The sequence below is a fragment of the Musa acuminata genome, chromosome BXJ2-6 (assembly GCF_036884655.1).
Source record: "Musa acuminata AAA Group cultivar baxijiao chromosome BXJ2-6, Cavendish_Baxijiao_AAA, whole genome shotgun sequence".
Lineage (NCBI taxonomy): Eukaryota > Viridiplantae > Streptophyta > Magnoliopsida > Zingiberales > Musaceae > Musa > Musa acuminata.
The window spans coordinates 42,838,934-42,856,736 of record NC_088343.1 but is presented as its reverse complement, the minus strand read 5'-3'; the positions used below and the strand labels follow the sequence as shown (position 1 = coordinate 42,856,736).

Sequence of the window (17,803 nt, the reverse complement as noted above, 5' to 3'; positions counted from 1 at the left end):
TAATAGTGAGAAAGGAATCTCCTACCTCTTCGATCAAAGATCAATTATTTATTTGATAGACTAAAAATAAAACATGATCATATCGATTGTGAAATTTGATATGATCATCCCATATATATATATATATATATATATATTTGTAGAGACCATTATGAACACCACTATATTACAAGGACTAACATGATGACAAAGCGCACCGTCCGGTCAAATTACCACGCAATCCCCGAAAGAGGTACACCGGTTGGTCGTATCTTTCCATCCCCGCCTCTCTCTCTCTCTCTCCGAAGACCCGTATCGAGGAAAAAGAACAAGTTGGGCGTGGAGAGGAAATTAATTGGAAGGAGAGCGAAGGCATCAACTGCAGGAAGCACAGTTGCATGGATCCTGGCCCTGCCGCAGCCGGTGATGCGGGAGAGGAAGGTCCCTCCGCCTCGTCAGCTCCCGACGATCCACCTCCGCCTATGGCTCCAACAGCGCCACCTGCTCAGCCGCAGCAGCCACTGAGTCGATACGAGTCGCAGAAGCGGCGGGACTGGAACACCTTCCTTCAGTACCTGAGGAACCACAGGCCGCCGCTGAGCCTGGCGCGGTGCAGCGGGGCGCACGTGATCGAGTTCTTGAAGTACTTGGACCAGTTCGGGAAGACGAGGGTGCACGCGCCCGGGTGCACCCACTTCGGCCTCCCTAAGCCACCGGCGCCGTGCGCCTGCCCGCTCAAGCAGGCCTGGGGCTCGCTCGACGCGCTCATCGGCCGTCTCCGGGCCGCCTACGACGAGAACGACGGCCGCCCGGAGTCCAACCCCTTCGGCGCCAAGGCCGTCGGCATTTACCTTCGCGAGGTGAAGGCCTACCAAGGGAAGGCGCGCGGCATCCCTTACGAGAAGAAGAGGAAGCGGAAGCGCCTCCCGGGTACAGCGCCCGTCGAGGGGAGTTCAGCTGGCGGAGGGGAGGCAACTGTTGCCGGTGCTTTCAGTAGTTCAGCGGCCAGCGAGGGATCCAGCGCACCACCGACGAGCTCGTAGTCTGCTTCCTGGGTACCGATCACTCCTCACATTTCCCGTCTCTCGTACTGTCGTTCTTTGGCGGCCGCCGGCAATGGGAGCACCATGGAGTGAGTACATAGCTGTTGGTTCATGGCTAATTGTCCGCATTAATTCTTCGCTGACTTAGTGAAGCAAATCTCGATCATCATCAGCAGCATAGGCAATTGAAATCTTATTATTATCCGTTTCAATTCATCAGCAATCTATATATAAATATATATATATGTATATATACTACCCGTGCAGATTAAGACTACTCTTCTTAGATTGCGGCTGTTGAATTATTGGCTACCGGTATAAATGCTCTCTTTTCTCTGAGCTTATCAGGTTTGATTCCTTGTCTCCTACAACATTGTTCTGCAACCATCGGACTTCCATGGATGGATGGATGGATACATTACGAGATCACACGAACAGCTTCCATTTCATCTGTTTTCTTTGTTGTAGATCAAAATTAAGCTTCCTCGTTGTTGTATGCTCTTTTCCTTTACCTTTCTTTCTCCTTTTGATGCTTTTCATCTTTCGTTTGTCTTCACGAGAGTCCTCTCGCCGAGTCGCGAGAACCACAGTGGGTCCACGACTTCTTCTCCCTTCCCATCACCAAGCGAACACACATGTATGATTCATCACAAGAAGAGAGAGAGGGAGAGAGAGAGAGAGAGAGAGAGGGCGAGGCGGCCTTTTTCTTGCCCGCTTTGAAGGTGAACTCTGAGTTTACTGTACGCTAAAGGCAAACAGCAGCGGAAGACATTCTCGTACGGGGTTGTCGGAGAAGTCACTGTGTGTGCACTGCGGGCGTTTGAACGCCTGCAGTATTCCAAGAGAGGAAGAGGGAAAGGGGGAGGGAGAAGGAGAGATGGAATTGAAAGCCCACAAAGCACCACCGCCTCGCCTGTGCACCTTTTAATAAGCCCCCACCATACATATAATACACATATGCGAAGATTAAGATCGCAATAGTCTCAGCGATCTCGATGACGTACATTAAGTTTAATTCATAATTTAATGTATTATTTTATAAAATCAAATTGATGTTTGAATAAATTTATATTACTCTTCGATCATTTTTTACTCATATCATAGATAACATGTTATAAAGTTATATATTTAATTCTCCAAATCTGCCATCTTCCTACTTATGCCTCTTAATTTAATTTTAGCGCATATATATATATATATATATATATATATATATATATATATATATATATATATATATATATATATATATATATATATATATATATATATATATATATATATATATATATATATACGGTGACAGGCAAATGAATTGAACAGTTCCCATCGTTGTCATATCAGATGACGTTTCCGTGCTCAGATGTCCATCTGCTTCAAATGTCCATTTCAATCTACAACTCATCGGTGGGAATTGTAGCACACAGTTTTGGTATTCTATGAGTTACCTATTTTCTTCTATTTTTATTATTTTTTAATACTTAATAGAAAAGTTAATCGTATTTTTATTATATTAATTAGGGATGTCAACCGCATCGGACAGGACGTGGAGTCCCTTCCCCTTCTCCGCCACATCCCCAACCCCATTTCCTGTTTAGTCCCGCACAGGGAATCTCAATTGTCGGTGGAGATCCACAGGTCTTTTATATTCTCATAATTAATTTATTATATAATTTTTAATTAAAAAATATTATTAAAACTAATTAATAATATCAAAATATCACAATAACAATAAGGAGGGTATTGATTATTAAATATCGATATGATTCAATTAAATCAAATAATTCATAAATAACTTACTCAAGATTCAACGCAACCTAATTTATGGAGAATAGATGTAAAGATGGGATAAAAAATGAAATAAAAAAACCTCTTATACCCACCCATTGGAATATACATGTGTTATTGATTAAGTTTGACATGCAAAGTACACTATCGTTACACATAATTAAATATCATATTATTAAAATATCTAATAAATAATTATTGAAGGATAAAAATTTAAAATATAATAATTTATTAATTTAAAATAAATAAAATTACTTGTTTCGATATTTTGTATTATATACTTATTTTATCTCCCGGTTTATTTCTTTGCATGTATATCAACTCGGCATCAGATTCTCTCCAATCGTTGGAGCGGATCCAAGGATGCAAATTCCACACAGGGTGGGAAAGCTACAAAGGGAGCTTCAAGTCCGTGCATTCCATCCTGTTATGTATCTTAACATCTGAGTTTGATCAAATCAATCCGACGGCTAAATTGAAAGAAAGAAATCAAATGGACGGTTTCGATAACAATTCCATAATTTTCCTATTACGAAACCCCGCGCAGGTTTGCATAAGGGCAGAAAACAAATGGATACCAAAAGAGAAGAGAGAGGGAGAGAGAGAGAGAGAGAGAGAGAGAGAGATGTCTAGTTTTCTTAGGTGCGTCAAAACCGTGGTCAGCTTCCTGCGTCGCCTCGTCCACTGCGGCGGCGATCGGAAACCCGATCCCCGGCCATGGGATCCGCCCTTCGACCCATCCCAGCCCTCGATCCCCATCTCCTACCCGATCACGACCCTCGAAGCCCTCGCCTCCCGCTCCTACTTCCGGTCCTTCCACTATCCCTTCAACCGCTCGTCGGTCCCCCTCCCCCCCTCCGCCGCCGCGCTGCCCCCTCGCCGCCGGATCCTCGTCTGCCACGACATGAAGGGCGGGTACACCGACGACCTGTGGGTGCAGGGCGGGGTCAACCCCGACGCCTACGCCATATGGCATTGGCACCTGATGGACGTTTTCGTCTACTTCTCCCACTACTTGGTCACGCTGCCGCCGCCGTGTTGGACCAACGCCGCCCACACCCATGGCGTCAAGGTATTGCCTCCGAGGTTCCTGATCTGAGCTCTTTGTTCTTCTTCTTGGGCTTCCACATTTGGTAAATTGGTGATGGTTTTGATGATGAATGATTCTTGAATATGTGATGTGGTTAGATAATTATTTTACGTATGCATATAATGGTTTCTATTTGTCGATTGTTTGGTTAAGCCAGTTTCGGGGCATTTATTTTAGAAAAGAACATCTTATCCTATTCATAAAGAAGATGCTCTGCTTTTGAGTAAAAGGTTACTTTTGATCGCCAACAAATGGGCTTACCACAAAAGAAAATAAGCAATATGATTATATGGGTGACGAACAAGCAGGAGGTTACTTTTGACCCTCTCGAGGATGATATCACATTGCACCCACGATCACTTCAAACAAGCAGGAAGTTAATTTCACTGTTTGGTAGCTCTTTGTCACACAGCTTGTAATACCCCGAATAATCCACGTCGAAAGTGAGCAAGATTAAGATTGATTTATACGGGTATGATAAGAATACTACTGTCAATTTCATCTTAAACATTTTGATAAGTGATTTAGATCAAACGAAGTTGATGGATCGGTTAGCCTATTAGGCTTGGAGACGACTTAGTATTTTTAGACATGGTGAGGGGTTCAAGTAAGAAAAGACTATCCATTGATGGAGTCAAAGGATTCGTCATGGCATGGAGCCGCTACTAGGCTACACCTCACATGCACCATGTTAGGGTTTGATCTGGACTATGGTAGGTCTTGATGAGGATGTTGTATTTGAGTGAGGAAAATTGTAACACCCTGATTAGTGCCACATTGAAAGTGGACAAGATTAAGATTGATTTATAAAAGTCTAATCAATGTACTATTGTCAACTTCAGCTTAAGCATTTTGATCAGTATTGGTTCGTGACATAGCTAGACTATTGTGGTGAAGGACAGAGCTGTAGCTAGCCCCCTAGACCTGCAACCTTGGTCGACCACTTGTTAGATTACTTCATTCTTTTAGCGGTGGAGGACTTAGGCACCTATTATCGGCAACCTTGGTTAACCATCCTTATCACTATTTTAGGTGCACAATCATTTGCACTCAGTCCCACAGATTACTGAAGATAAGACTAGCAAGTCTTTTAGTGTTTCTTTCCTTTGCTGCATTTATCCTTATTCCCTGACACTTCTTTGCAACTTGTTTAGCTCAACTTGATCTTCTCATCAACCTGGCTTGTCCAGGCTCTTTCATGGCAGCCACAATCAGCTCCGCACTATCTTTGGTTCAATGCATCAAACTACTTGCACTTGTTTAGCGAAATTTAGAATATCTTTTTGCAATGCAATTAATATCACTTTGGGATTTCTTTGATTAAAAGAAATTATTAATGCCCTCTAATTCTTGGTGTTTCCAGAAGTGGTACAAAATAAACTTATCAAGGGTCACAAGATTGCTATAGAAAATTTCATTGATTCGTCATGTGTGTGATCCATGGTGAAGATTGTTGATTTAGGGTTTTAGTTACCTTTTATCTGATTTTTTTGTTATTTAATTATTGAAAACTATTTTATCTAGTTGGATCAATCGTGTGGAAATACACAAAATTGGAAAAATCAGGTGTGGATTTGTAACTTAAGGATTTATTATGCAATTTATTGTATTGAAGAGCATAGCTACTAGGAAGTTATGGCCTTTGCTTCCTGATTTGCGGCATTTTTACATCCCAAGTAGCTGTGCTATGAGATCTGTAATAAATAGGTATATGATTTGGATCTTCGAATGGGGATTAATCACATAAATATAATTCAATTATACCTAAAATATTTGTTTGATGTAGTCTACCAAAGAAATAAGGGTTGAGAATTCAGAATATCATTCAATAATTTTTTATTCCATTGTCATCTAGTCCGGTTAGGATTCCTAGCTTTCATCCTGGCGACCCGGGTTCAAATCCCGGCAATGGAACTCTAGTTACCATTTCATTTATCGAAGCCGTCAAGCTTAGCTGGTGAGGACTTCAACTGTTGATAGTAAGATTTTGGGATCCAATCCTGTCTTCACCTCTTAGTATAGCTAATGAGTTAGCAAAGTGTATCATATCTTCCTTAATATAGCACATGGCATATGTGATATAATGCATAGTATGACTCAAAAATGGCAATTTTATTTTAGTTATCCTATTTCGACAAAATATCAACCAAGTATATAGTGGCATACCTTATATCTCCTTCACTATTATTGTCCAAAATGTTGCATTTCCATGTTTCTTGGTAACTATGTTGATGAGCTTTTCTTAACAAAGAAATCTGACATATTATTCTTTTTTTTGCTGGAGATCAGTAATTTAAAGATTTGATAAAATTCTATATTTGCATTCTTCTTACAGCTCAGAATTCTTTCTAATGTTTATGCCATAAGTTTTGGACTTTCAAAGTTCAAACTACAAAGAAAATTCAAATAGTCTTTGTGAAACTTCTCTTGATGTTGCATTAAAGTAGTTTGGATTTGTTGTGGACACTTCAAATTTACTGTTCTGCAAGAGCTTTACAATTTCTTTCATTCTCTTTTGTTGCATGGTACGATGGATTAAAAGGTCTTGGGAACTTTCCTGACGGAATGGGATGAAGGTAGAATTATTTGTGACACCTTGCTTTTGTCAAAGGAATCTGCTCAAATGTATGCTGAACGGTTGACAGAACTAGCTTCTGCTTTGGGATTCGATGGTTGGCTGGTTAGTTTTCTCCACACTTTGTGGATAAGCAATGGCTATATTGGAGGAGTGTTTTTTTTCATCATTCTGGAAATGCTGCCTTTTCTGTCTTGTTTCTGTGTAAAATGGCTCTTGTAGGAGCTATATTAGTGATTCTTTTGTTAGTTTAGTTTCATGTTTTTAGTCATATAAAGTGGCAGAGGCCATTTTGATAGGGGCTTTTCTGCAGCTGACATGATATTAAGACTTTCAGGTCAATATAGAAGTCAAATTGGACAGGAGGCAAATTGATAACTTGAAGGAGTTCGTGGGTCACCTATCTCGTTCTATGCATGCTTCAGTTCCGGGATCTTTGGTCATATGGTCACTTCTCGCAGCAAATGCTTTTTCTTTTATGGAATCTGAACTTAGATATCATGCTTTCTTTGCAGGTTTTACTAGCCTAATTTATTTGTGTTATGCAGGTATGATGCTGTGACTATAGATGGTAAACTTGACTGGCAAAATCAACTGAACATGCAAAACAAACCTTTCTTTGATTTGTGTGATGGTATTTTTGTCAATTATACTTGGAAGGTAGCATTTTATTTTTTGCTATGCAATAAAAATTATATCTTCTTCCTTTTTATTCCCTGCTTTTATATGTCTTTGAATCCTGCAGGACGAAGACCCTAAACCTTCAGTTAGTATTGCTGGCGAGAGAAGGTTTGATGTCTACATGGGTATTGATGTTTTTGGCAGAAATACCTTTGGTGGTGGGCAGTGGCATGTATGTCAACACCCTTCAGCTATTTTGATTATTTTACCTTATTCCAAATAAAAAGAGGTTGAAACTTAATTTATAGATGATATTTGATGAAAAATGCATGGCCTCAGCAAGCTTTTAGCACAATGTGTTACTGATTTCTTCTCTTCTTCTCTGGGTATGATCCAGGTAATGATGCACCATCTTCATGTTTTCAGAATAGTTTCTTTGTTCCTCACATATTTATGCACACTGAAATAAATTCATGAAAAGCTCTTCTCGGATGTTTAAGGAGCTATAATAAAAATCAGCAGGGAACTATAACAGCAAAAAAAAAAAAAACTAATGCATACATGCTTATACTTAAATTTCTATAATTTTTTGATGAATGTTCTTGTACCTTATTTAATTCTACAAGTAGATGACAGTCTATTGTTTTTGTCTCTTTCTTCCTCAATAAGTAAACAAAAGTATTTTCACAAGTCCCAACTTCAATTTGTTGTCTTGTTTCTTAAAATCATTATCATTATGCTTGTTTATCGCATACCTGCAAGCAATCTTAACAGTTCTGCTCCGTTTAAGTTATTCCTTCTGGAGATTATTGTGGTTACCATACGTGATATTCAGTATTGTGCGGATCCCTCCATGTAGGATCACATATATTGGATTGTGTCAGGTTACTTTCAGCATGTTAAAAGGAGTAGAATCATGGAGGATATGCGTTGGATTGGAGCAGCTAATCATTCATGCTTAGTCCTAAGAGGAATTTAGAGCAGGATTCTAGTGTGTAAATGATGCCTTGGCTAGACTTTTAGTTGAATAATTGAGGAGATTGTTATAATCCATAGAAAATTAGATAATGGATTTGGGAGTTGGGACACATGAAATGAGTGACTTATTACTGATATTAGCAGCTGATGAAGCATTTTGGTAAAGCCTGCTATTGAAAATGTTGGGCTAGCAACCCAGTTCATGCACCGCTTTAATGGGCGATCAACCCAACTCTTGGAACATACTACAATCCTAGGTAGCGAAGAGCCGGCATCATGGTGCTGAACCTTCCTGTAGATGTGAACTCTTGATGAGGATCGGCATGTTTTCTTAAAGTAACTTTTATTGGTTCAGTGACGACCCTTCCACTCAGAATCATTGAATCATTGAGGCTGACTATTGTCTGTGCTTGATGGGCGGGTCTTGCAGTCAAAGCTCCCTTCTACATTTGCACTATAGGGTCAATCTCCATTTGATTTGAGGAAACCTTTGCATGCCTATGTAATGTTATCTTTTGGGGGTCCTATGTCCCATAGAAACTATCTATTTGGGACCGTCCCTTGACATATAGGTTCTAACTTGCACTCGAGCTGTGTAGGAAGGGCCCGAAGCCAATCGCAGGGAACAATAAAGCTAGTAGATTGTTTGAATCATTAGTGTCCCACCTTGGATCTTTAAAACCATGCTTCTTCAAATAGATTGCTAGTGGAACTATGCTGGATTACAGAGGACATCATTTAAATATATTCTTGAATTTATTCATCTTATACATCACTTACTATATACTTGATTTGGTTTACTTTCTTTAAGATACCATATGCGGGTTTTCTTTTGCCTTTTTTCCCTTTTACCATGACAGACAAATGTAGCCCTCGATGTGTTGAAGAAGGATGATGTTTCAGCTGCCATATTTGCTCCAGGATGGGTCTATGAAACTGAACAAGAACCTGATTTTCAAACTGCACAAAATCGGTATGTATTTTCTACCTTAATCATATAACACCTTAAATATCATGTCCAGCTTAGTCATGTGATGATTTACTTTGCTATAAAAGCCTCCATTCATAACTATTAATTATTAAATTGATTTTTTTGACTGTAGCCAAGTAGTTGAGTGTACCGATTATAAAATACAAATTTGTTAGATTTATTTGCCTAAAATTACTATTATTAATTTTTTTGACTAGTACAAAAGAGATGAAATACCAATTACTAAGTTTTCCACCTTCAATACCTTTCATTTATGTTGGTCATCCTTGAAGGATAAAAGTTGAGAAGGTCTAATAAATTATTGACACAATTACATAGTGTCAATTGGTTATCAATCCTCTAGTGTTGGTGAAAAGTTTCTATTACCCAACCTAGCTGGGTCAGATCAACTAAGGATGCAATTGTATTTATTCCAACTCAAATCACCGTAAAACCCTTACTCAAGCCAGAAATTAGGCTAGAAGACCCTACAGAGATTAGAACCTAATAGCCAAATTAGGGTGACCTTGGGTGAGCTCATAGGGGCTTCTGAGGTCTAGTCAGCACCTTCAGATGATATGCCAGCCTTTAGTATTGCTCCATTTAGCTATCCTATTGATTTGATAGCATATGGATCTTGATTTGTTGTGACAACATGGTCCAGTCATAGATGGAATCATAGATCGAAATAAGATATTTCCTACTTGGGCGAGCTTGAACCACATTCAGAACAAATTGTTGAAAACTGAACCGGATCAAACTTGAGCCAGTACTAATGAAGACTACTGCTACTATTAAGAGGGGTAACCTCCTTTTGCATTTGCCTAAGTGGGTTATGAATTGACATGTTTTTTGTCATTATTTTCATAAGCAAATTCTGAAGGTTCCTCGGAATCTTAGAAGGAGAAGGGGTGCTTAGGGCTTGAAGCAACTGGTACCAGGTTTGGTATCAAGAGCTTAATCCTTGATGTGTATGTTCATACACTTTGTATTCCTTTTTGGGTGAACTTTATAGAAGTGAATATTAAAAGAAATTATTTTGTAAATTTTTGTTTTTCTTACTGTACGGTATTGAGAGAAGTTGACATTGATAAGAATTATACTTATGCGAGTCATATGTAATGATGATTTGTTGTAAACATACTCCACCTTATACCTTATACGGGTTGGGATCACTATGTCAGGGTTTGTCATGACAATTTAGTTTCTAGTAATCAAACTTTCTAGATTGAGGCCTTTTGCCTGAACATGGCGCCAACTTGATGTTGGCCACTGACATAATTAGATATCTCAGCACACCACATTTTTGGTTGATTTGTTATGATTTAAACCTATTTTCTTGCTCTTAGATGTTTTAACTTTTAAGGCTAAAGTTCCATGTTAAAATTATTCAGAAAAAGATGAAGATGATAAAGGTGATAAAATGCTGATGATGTGTCATTAGTTTTGCAAGTATTGCACCATAAGTTTGGTTATAAGCCTTTAAGCTTCAGAATTGAACTTATTACCTATTTAACTGCACTATTGATTTCTTCCAATCAATCGGATTGGTTAAATTGCAGACTTTGAAAAGTCTCACTTTTTTTCTTTGTTCATTAATACATCTCAACCTACGAACACAATGAGCTTGAAAAGGAAATGTGGTTATATTAAATAACTTGTCCTTTGTACATCATGGTACACTCTGATACAAATTCTGGGTAACTTGTCGTAAAATTAACACCCGTGTGTGATATTAATAAAGAAGAAGCTTTTGACTTTTGACATTCAATTCTATTGTTTTTGTTTATGTTGTGACACTTAAAATACTTGAATTGAATTGTGCAGCTGGTGGGGCCTTGTTGAGCAATCATGGGGAATTCTTCAGAACTACCCTAGAGTATTGCCCTTCTACTCAAGCTTTGATCAGGTAGGTGTCTTGAAATTTTATTCTTTCTTCTACATGATCGAAGGCATTTGATTAGCATTATTTATGCAGTTTTATCTTTAAATGCACTTATATTCTTCATCCTTTGTGGTAAAAAGAACACAAAATCCATGACTTTGTTTGAAGTATGTGTTAACAGAACAGCAACAGAGAAGCAATTTGCTGAAATCTGATTAATTCAAGGACATCGTTTTGAACATGGGGACCTTCGGGAAGTTTCGGCTATGCCACATCAAACTGACATGGTTTCTTTGCGAGACTCATACCATGCTGAAGAATGCAACTAGAACACCCTTTGCATAGCAATGGCTTATGACAATAAGGGCCTATCATGTTGGATATGTCATGTCACGCAACATATTACTAACACAAGACAGGCATACAAAAATTCAAGGGTGATTTCTCAGGCAAAGCCCCACACTTTGTGGCTTGTGGGATCTAGCCCCTTTACAAAATGATCAAAGTGTCCTGTCAAAAAAGACATCTAGTTTCCCACTGAAACCCAGCTGGGCTGGATCGATTCTTCAACTAAATCGTTCCAAATCTGGATTAAACTGGTTATAATGTTCTTAAATGGAGGTACAGTTTCTTTTAAAATAGAGGGATAGAAAGATCATTGAGAAACAATGCTAGAAATGGGTTGGGTGTTAGTTTTCATTTGCAATGTAATATAGGATTTAATCACTATGGTAAAATCAAGTTTAAAATTGTTTTTGCTGAACATCAATTAGTGTTTATTTGAGTTGAAGGTTTATTTTTTATATCTATATGAGCTTAGATATCTATATGAGCTTAGATAATTATTGTTAATTAATTATGTAATTCTATTGTTTAAAAATGTTTTTGTTTTTGAAGCACCCACTATGGGCTCACCTAACATGGTGGTTGCTCCATAATACTATGAAACAAGGTCTTCAATTTCGAAAAATACGGCCCATACCGGGTGGTATGTACCGGTCCGTCAGCAGATCGGTACACGGAACGCTTGCTACCGGGCGGTACCGTCAATTGGGCTATTTTTGCCCATTATCGTTTTAAATCGATGGTGACCGAGGTCTGAGGAAGAAGAAAGAAGAGGGATGACCAAGGGAGAAGGTGAAGAAAGAAAAGGAGAAGAAGAGTGCCTACGCTGCTCTACCTCCTCGTCTGTTGGCGACCTCTCATCCGCGCGGGGAGAAGAATCACGGCGTCGCAAGGAGAATAGGCGACGTCGCGGCGAAAACGGTATATATATATATATATATATATAGGCGACGTCGCCGAAGCGATATCGCTGAAAAAGATTTTTTTTACTTTATATATATATATATGTATATATATATATATATGTATATATATATATATATGTATATATATATGTATATATATATCAAAATATACTGCTCGGTATATAGTACCGTACCGTACCGAGTGAATCTCGAAACTTCGGTACGATACGAAATTTCAATCCTTGCTATGAAGTATGAACCAAGGATTGAAATATCGTATCGTACCGGAGTTTCGACGTTCACTCGGTACAATACGATGCTATATACCGAGCGGTATACCGTTCGGTATATATATATATATATATATATATATAATTCGGCGACGTAGCCTCTCTCTTCTCCTAGGCTTGGCGACGTCGTCTCGTTTATATATATATGTATAAATTAATAAATATATATTTATATATATAAAAAATTATATATATTTATATATATATTTTTATAAAGGCGACGTTGCATCGCCTTAGCGACGTCGCCTTGTTTATATATATATATATATATATATATATATATATATATATATATATATATATATATATATATATATATATATATATATATTTCGTTTCGTCTGGTAACGGGCGATATTATTCGAAATTACATACCTTGGTATGAACCATTATATCAGCAGGTGCAATTACTATTTAGAACAATAACTATATGCTTGTTGTCTCTTCAGGGACATCCTATAAAATGGGAACTATTCTTGGTCAAAAATTTCGGTTAATGGGTTATTCGTTTATATTCACAAAATTAAAAATTTGTGGTCATTTTTCAGTATTTCTTTTATTTTCTGCATAACTTTAAGTATCAGGTGAAAATTTCAGCATCTTACTTTTGGAGTCTCCTTACCAAGGCTTATTAAAATTTAAAGGAAAATAAGGGTTCAGTCCTTCTAGATCAGTCCAATAAGCCTGCATAAGTGAGCAGGATTGAGTGTGCAGGTTTGAGCTTCTAGGAACATGCAAGAACACTAACATAAGAAAAATAAAGATAGATCACACAAGAAAAAAAAGAGGAATGGAAAAAAGAAGTAGAAATCTATGAATATCTTATAGGAGTTATTTTGGGTATTTTCAGATAACAATAGCTGGCTTTGGCCTAGATGTACTGTTGTTGGAGCAAAGAATTTGTAAAGGATATAAATAAATATTGCTCAAGCGAAAAAAATATTTGCTCTAGTTACTTCTACTGAATGATTTAGTTGTTTATGAACTATTCACTGATCTGAGTAATTGCTTTTCATTAAATGATTGGGTTCAACCCCTTATTTATCTCGTTGTTAACTCTTTTATTGATAAAGCTGTCAAGTCTTCTTTTTTTTTTTCACTTGCAAGATACCATAGACTAGTGAGCTAAGATATTTAAAGGACAGGGGGTACTTGTTTAAATATTTATTTAATTGTTGAGAAACCAGTGGGAGAAAAATGTTGTTGCCAATTCATAAAGTCCTACATCCTATTGCTATTCAGTTTTAATCCTTCGTAATTGTTGTAACTGAGAAATTATAGTGTGACTAACATCATCTTTTGTCTAAACTTTTGTAATAGCTTTCACTTGAAAATATTCTTTTTCATTTATTAGCAGTTACTCATAATTATGCACCTAAATACCAGATAATCATAGTTATGCTGCTTACTGGTCATTAAACATTTTCTTTTTTTCTTGGATCTTTTCTCCATGGTTGGTCTTACTGGTCCATATCGGTATATCGACCGACTATTGGTACGGTTTGTACCGATGTATCAACACATGATACAGTGGGACATACCAACAGAATAGTATGTACCATCCATACCGGTCCCCTATCGGACCGGTACATATCACCCTGAGTGTTACAATGAACCTTGCTTTTATCCATATTTATTGTTTTGTTTCTCTTAAATACCGGTTGATCTTATGCACCTTGAATCTGTCACATTTGATAAAATCAGTAGCAACTATCAAACTCTGAGTCCTACATATTTCCAGGGTCATGGTTATCATTGTTCAATTGAAGGTTTACAGGTTGCCAACGATCCTTGGAATAACATTTCTTCTCAAGGCTTTCAGGTATATTGAAATTTTGTTTCATGCTTCATTTAATTTTGCATGTATACATGATTCATGTTATGAAATTGTTACTTTAAGGAAGCTTCCAAGCTTTAGATATTTTTGTTGTGTTATTAATATGTTGTCTTGTGGCCCTTTTTGGGTTTATCTTTAAAGTTTGCTTCACATTTGGAATATTTTTTGTTGGGAAGATTATCTGAAGGATCATACGATGTTGATAAATAACAGATCCTTTTGTTACATGTGTTTTTCACCGATTGTGCTCGGACTTGATAATTTACACCACTGGACCCTTGTCAACTTGATGTTGTCACTGGTACATTTCAGATGATCATGCGGAATTGCCTGAAATCAATTTTAACTTGGTCTGTCCTGGTGGCTGATTGACGCAATCCCTCAGAATTCTGACTGAAATCCCTTTTTGGTATTAAGGAAAACCTTATGATTTTAAATCCTTATACTAAAAGGTGGCTGGTATCCATATGTATAACATAGTTTCACAGTATGTTCTTCACCCAATTGGAGCTTTTCATCAGAGATCAACATTTGCTATCTAGAAATGGTGAAAATTGTACCGAGGAGATGCACTTCTTGACTTTGTTTGATAATCTGATTTGTGCAGATTTCCTACATAAATACTAGTTAGTTTACATCTTGGGTTCCATTGTTGACAAGTAGTTCACACACACACACAATATTTGTACACCGTGTGCATACATATTGTCAATGCTTTCACCTATTACCATATTTCCAAGTGCCATAATATCGAGAGTATAAAAAATATACTAAAATGTTATATTTTCATTTGGAAAGCAACGTAAGGTGTTTAAAGGTCCTATCTGTATTAAACATATTTCTCGATCTGTGTACCACTGTTTAAAAGAAATTTATATTATTTGTAAGACAATTTTCTTATGTTTTCTGGAGCAGCCTCTTCTTAATAATCCTAATGGTCCTAGCTCAACTACAGTCGAGGCCTGCATCAAGTAAGTTTTGTTGTCTTTCTCTTTTTAGACCAAAAGTTTCATGATTTAAGTTTCTCTACTTCAAAATTTTCATTTTTAAATTTAACATTTATGTGCATATGTTACCAGAAATTCATATCCTATATTTAGGCACATTTATTGTTGTTGTTGTTGTTGTTGGGAATTTTATTGCTGCTGCAGTTAGTTTCAGTAGGTTCACAAATCTTGTTTCTTTCCAACAAAATGGTTTCAGTAGGTCCATAAAGATTGTTTCTTTCCAACATTTAATCCTTCTGGAAAGAAACCAAAATGATGCATGAGAAGCAGTAGTCAAAGAATCTGTATATTTATTGGGAAAACATTATCATTATATGCTCGAAAATTATAAATCTTGTGCAACTTTTATTGCAAAATCCTTCTTAATTAGAACCTTGGTCACGTGATGAACTGATAGAACACCTAAACAACATCCATTTCATTGACCATCAAAACAAAAGAAATAATGAACAAAGATCCCTGTAAAAGTGGCAGATAGCAAATTCCTACAAAGGCTTTACACTGACATAATGCATAATAACCTCCCCAAAGAGAGAAGGTAACAATAGTCAAATAAAAAGAAAAAGAAGAGGAAGAACTGGGTCAAACTGTCAAAGTGGGTAGGAAAAGTGTTTCTGTTGTGTTATTTCTGTATAGCTTCCCCCTTGCAACTATAGCTTTGTCTTCTGTTTAACATGGTCTGAAGTTGGCTTTCCTTCTTTTCATAAGATCTTGTTCTGTTGTTCAGTAATATTTCTAGATCTAATCTCCTTAATTAAGCTATTCTTGAATTGGTAGGTTCAGGAGTGTGTATAGTCTGAAACTCTCTCTCTCTCTCTCTCTCTCTCTCTCTCTCTCTATATATATATATATATATATATATATATATATATATACTTTTTCATGAAGATTTTCTATGGTAATATTTATAGGTTGAACTCCTTTAGTTAGGCTATTCTTAAATTGGCAGTTTCAAGGACGCATCTTACTGTGGAGGAGGTAGTATCACTGCTAGAGGAAATCTTGAGAACAACTCTTTTTTCTCTACAAAACTCTTTCACGGACAACTTCAGCTGGAAGATCAACCTGTGAACATTTCATATTCTGTAAGCTGCATTATCTCCCATAAGAATGTCTAATCGATTCTTTTCCTAGTTATTCTAGCTTTAATCCAAGGTTCTATTCAAGAGTATGCTGACTTCCAGGAGAATTTCTTGATTCAAAATTTTCTATGTTGCAATATACTTTTTCTGTTTATATTTTAATTGGACATTTCCTTTAATATCAACATCAAATTCATTGGTCGCAGATGTATTGAAATATTTAGCAATTTTCAAATGTATGAACTTAAGAGGTGCTAGTAAGCCAAGGATTTCGTTTACACAGACTGTAGGATTATGCTGTACCTAGTAATTTCCAAGCTTTTTTTTTTAACATTATTTTACGTGTTGGCATTCCTGAAATTCTTGTTCTTTCTCTGCAGGTAAGATCAGATGAAAACTCTCTCTTTGGACTATACCTTGAATTGTGGTCTGAAATCAGTGGACAAACATCCATCCTTGTCACAGCTGATACTCAACCCTTCACTGTTGCTGGCCTCGAGTATAATAGAACCATCAAGCCACAAATTAAAGACACGAAAGCAGATGTGTTGGCTGACGCAGCATGGTTTATTCATGAAGTTACCTTGACCATGAGTGGCTATACATTGGGTGGCATTTATATCGTGGGTGCCTTGAAAAACCCTGGCCCGACTAATATTGAGATGGAGAAGAGCCCAATTAGAGAAAATACCACATCAGAAAACAGTGGATTTTTGCCCTATAGAGCATCATTAGGTCACATCAGGATTTTAACCAGTGAACCGATCGTGGAATTTCCACCTGCCAAATCATGGGTCATTCAAGGCCATGATATTTCATGGATCTTGGATTCTGATGGAAATAGAAGTTTGAACCTAAAGGTCGCTTGGAAGCTCAAAGAAGGATATGCGATGTCATTTACAAGATATAATGTCTACGTCGAAAGGTTAATGATTCATACCGACGGAAACATCAGTGATAGAGTACCTAGCTACGTTGGATTCGCTAGAGTCGAAGCATTTTTCTTATCAAAACTTGGTATTCCTACTGGAGTTACGGCACTCAGGTTTATTGTTCAAGCATGTGGTGCCGATGGAACTTGCCAGCAACTGGACGAATCTCCAACTCTTGAATTGGCTGTCCAAGGTTAGTTTGCTTTCTACCATATCAGGGTCCATCATCACTTTCTCATGCAACCCGGTAGCCTTCATCAACATATCAATGTTGATGTTCTTTTATTGGCAATAGTTGTTTCAAGATGGTTGTCGAGTTTCTTGCTTTAGCTTTTCATCGAATTGAGTCGAGATATGGTTGTACACCACTTTGGAATATGCAATTATTATCTATTGGTGCATCATGTTATTATCTCTGTTTTTTGGTCAATCTTAGCATACATACGCAATTATTATCTATTGGTGCATCATGTTAT

At 37.3% G+C, this 17,803-nt stretch overlaps 2 protein-coding genes across 2 annotated transcripts; both read left to right on the top strand.

The window, feature by feature from the left end:
* Nucleotides 1-231: 231 nt before the first annotated feature.
* On the top strand, nt 232-1,361 carry LOC135615763 (protein G1-like7). The gene has a single exon (XM_065114702.1). It carries the CDS (start codon nt 378-380, stop codon nt 1,020-1,022), a length of 645 nt encoding a protein of 214 aa, XP_064970774.1. The 5' UTR covers nt 232-377; the 3' UTR covers nt 1,023-1,361.
* Nucleotides 1,362-3,380: 2,019 nt separating this feature from the next.
* LOC135615762 (cytosolic endo-beta-N-acetylglucosaminidase 1-like) lies at nt 3,381-17,728 on the top strand. Its single transcript, XM_065114701.1, has 11 exons — nt 3,381-3,882; nt 6,443-6,580; nt 6,813-6,922; nt 7,024-7,135; nt 7,221-7,328; nt 8,935-9,047; nt 10,872-10,953; nt 14,211-14,291; nt 15,222-15,277; nt 16,263-16,398; nt 16,776-17,728. Exons 1-11 carry the CDS (start codon nt 3,436-3,438, stop codon nt 17,523-17,525), a joined length of 2,133 nt encoding a protein of 710 aa, XP_064970773.1. The 5' UTR covers nt 3,381-3,435; the 3' UTR covers nt 17,526-17,728.
* Nucleotides 17,729-17,803: the final 75 nt, after the last annotated feature.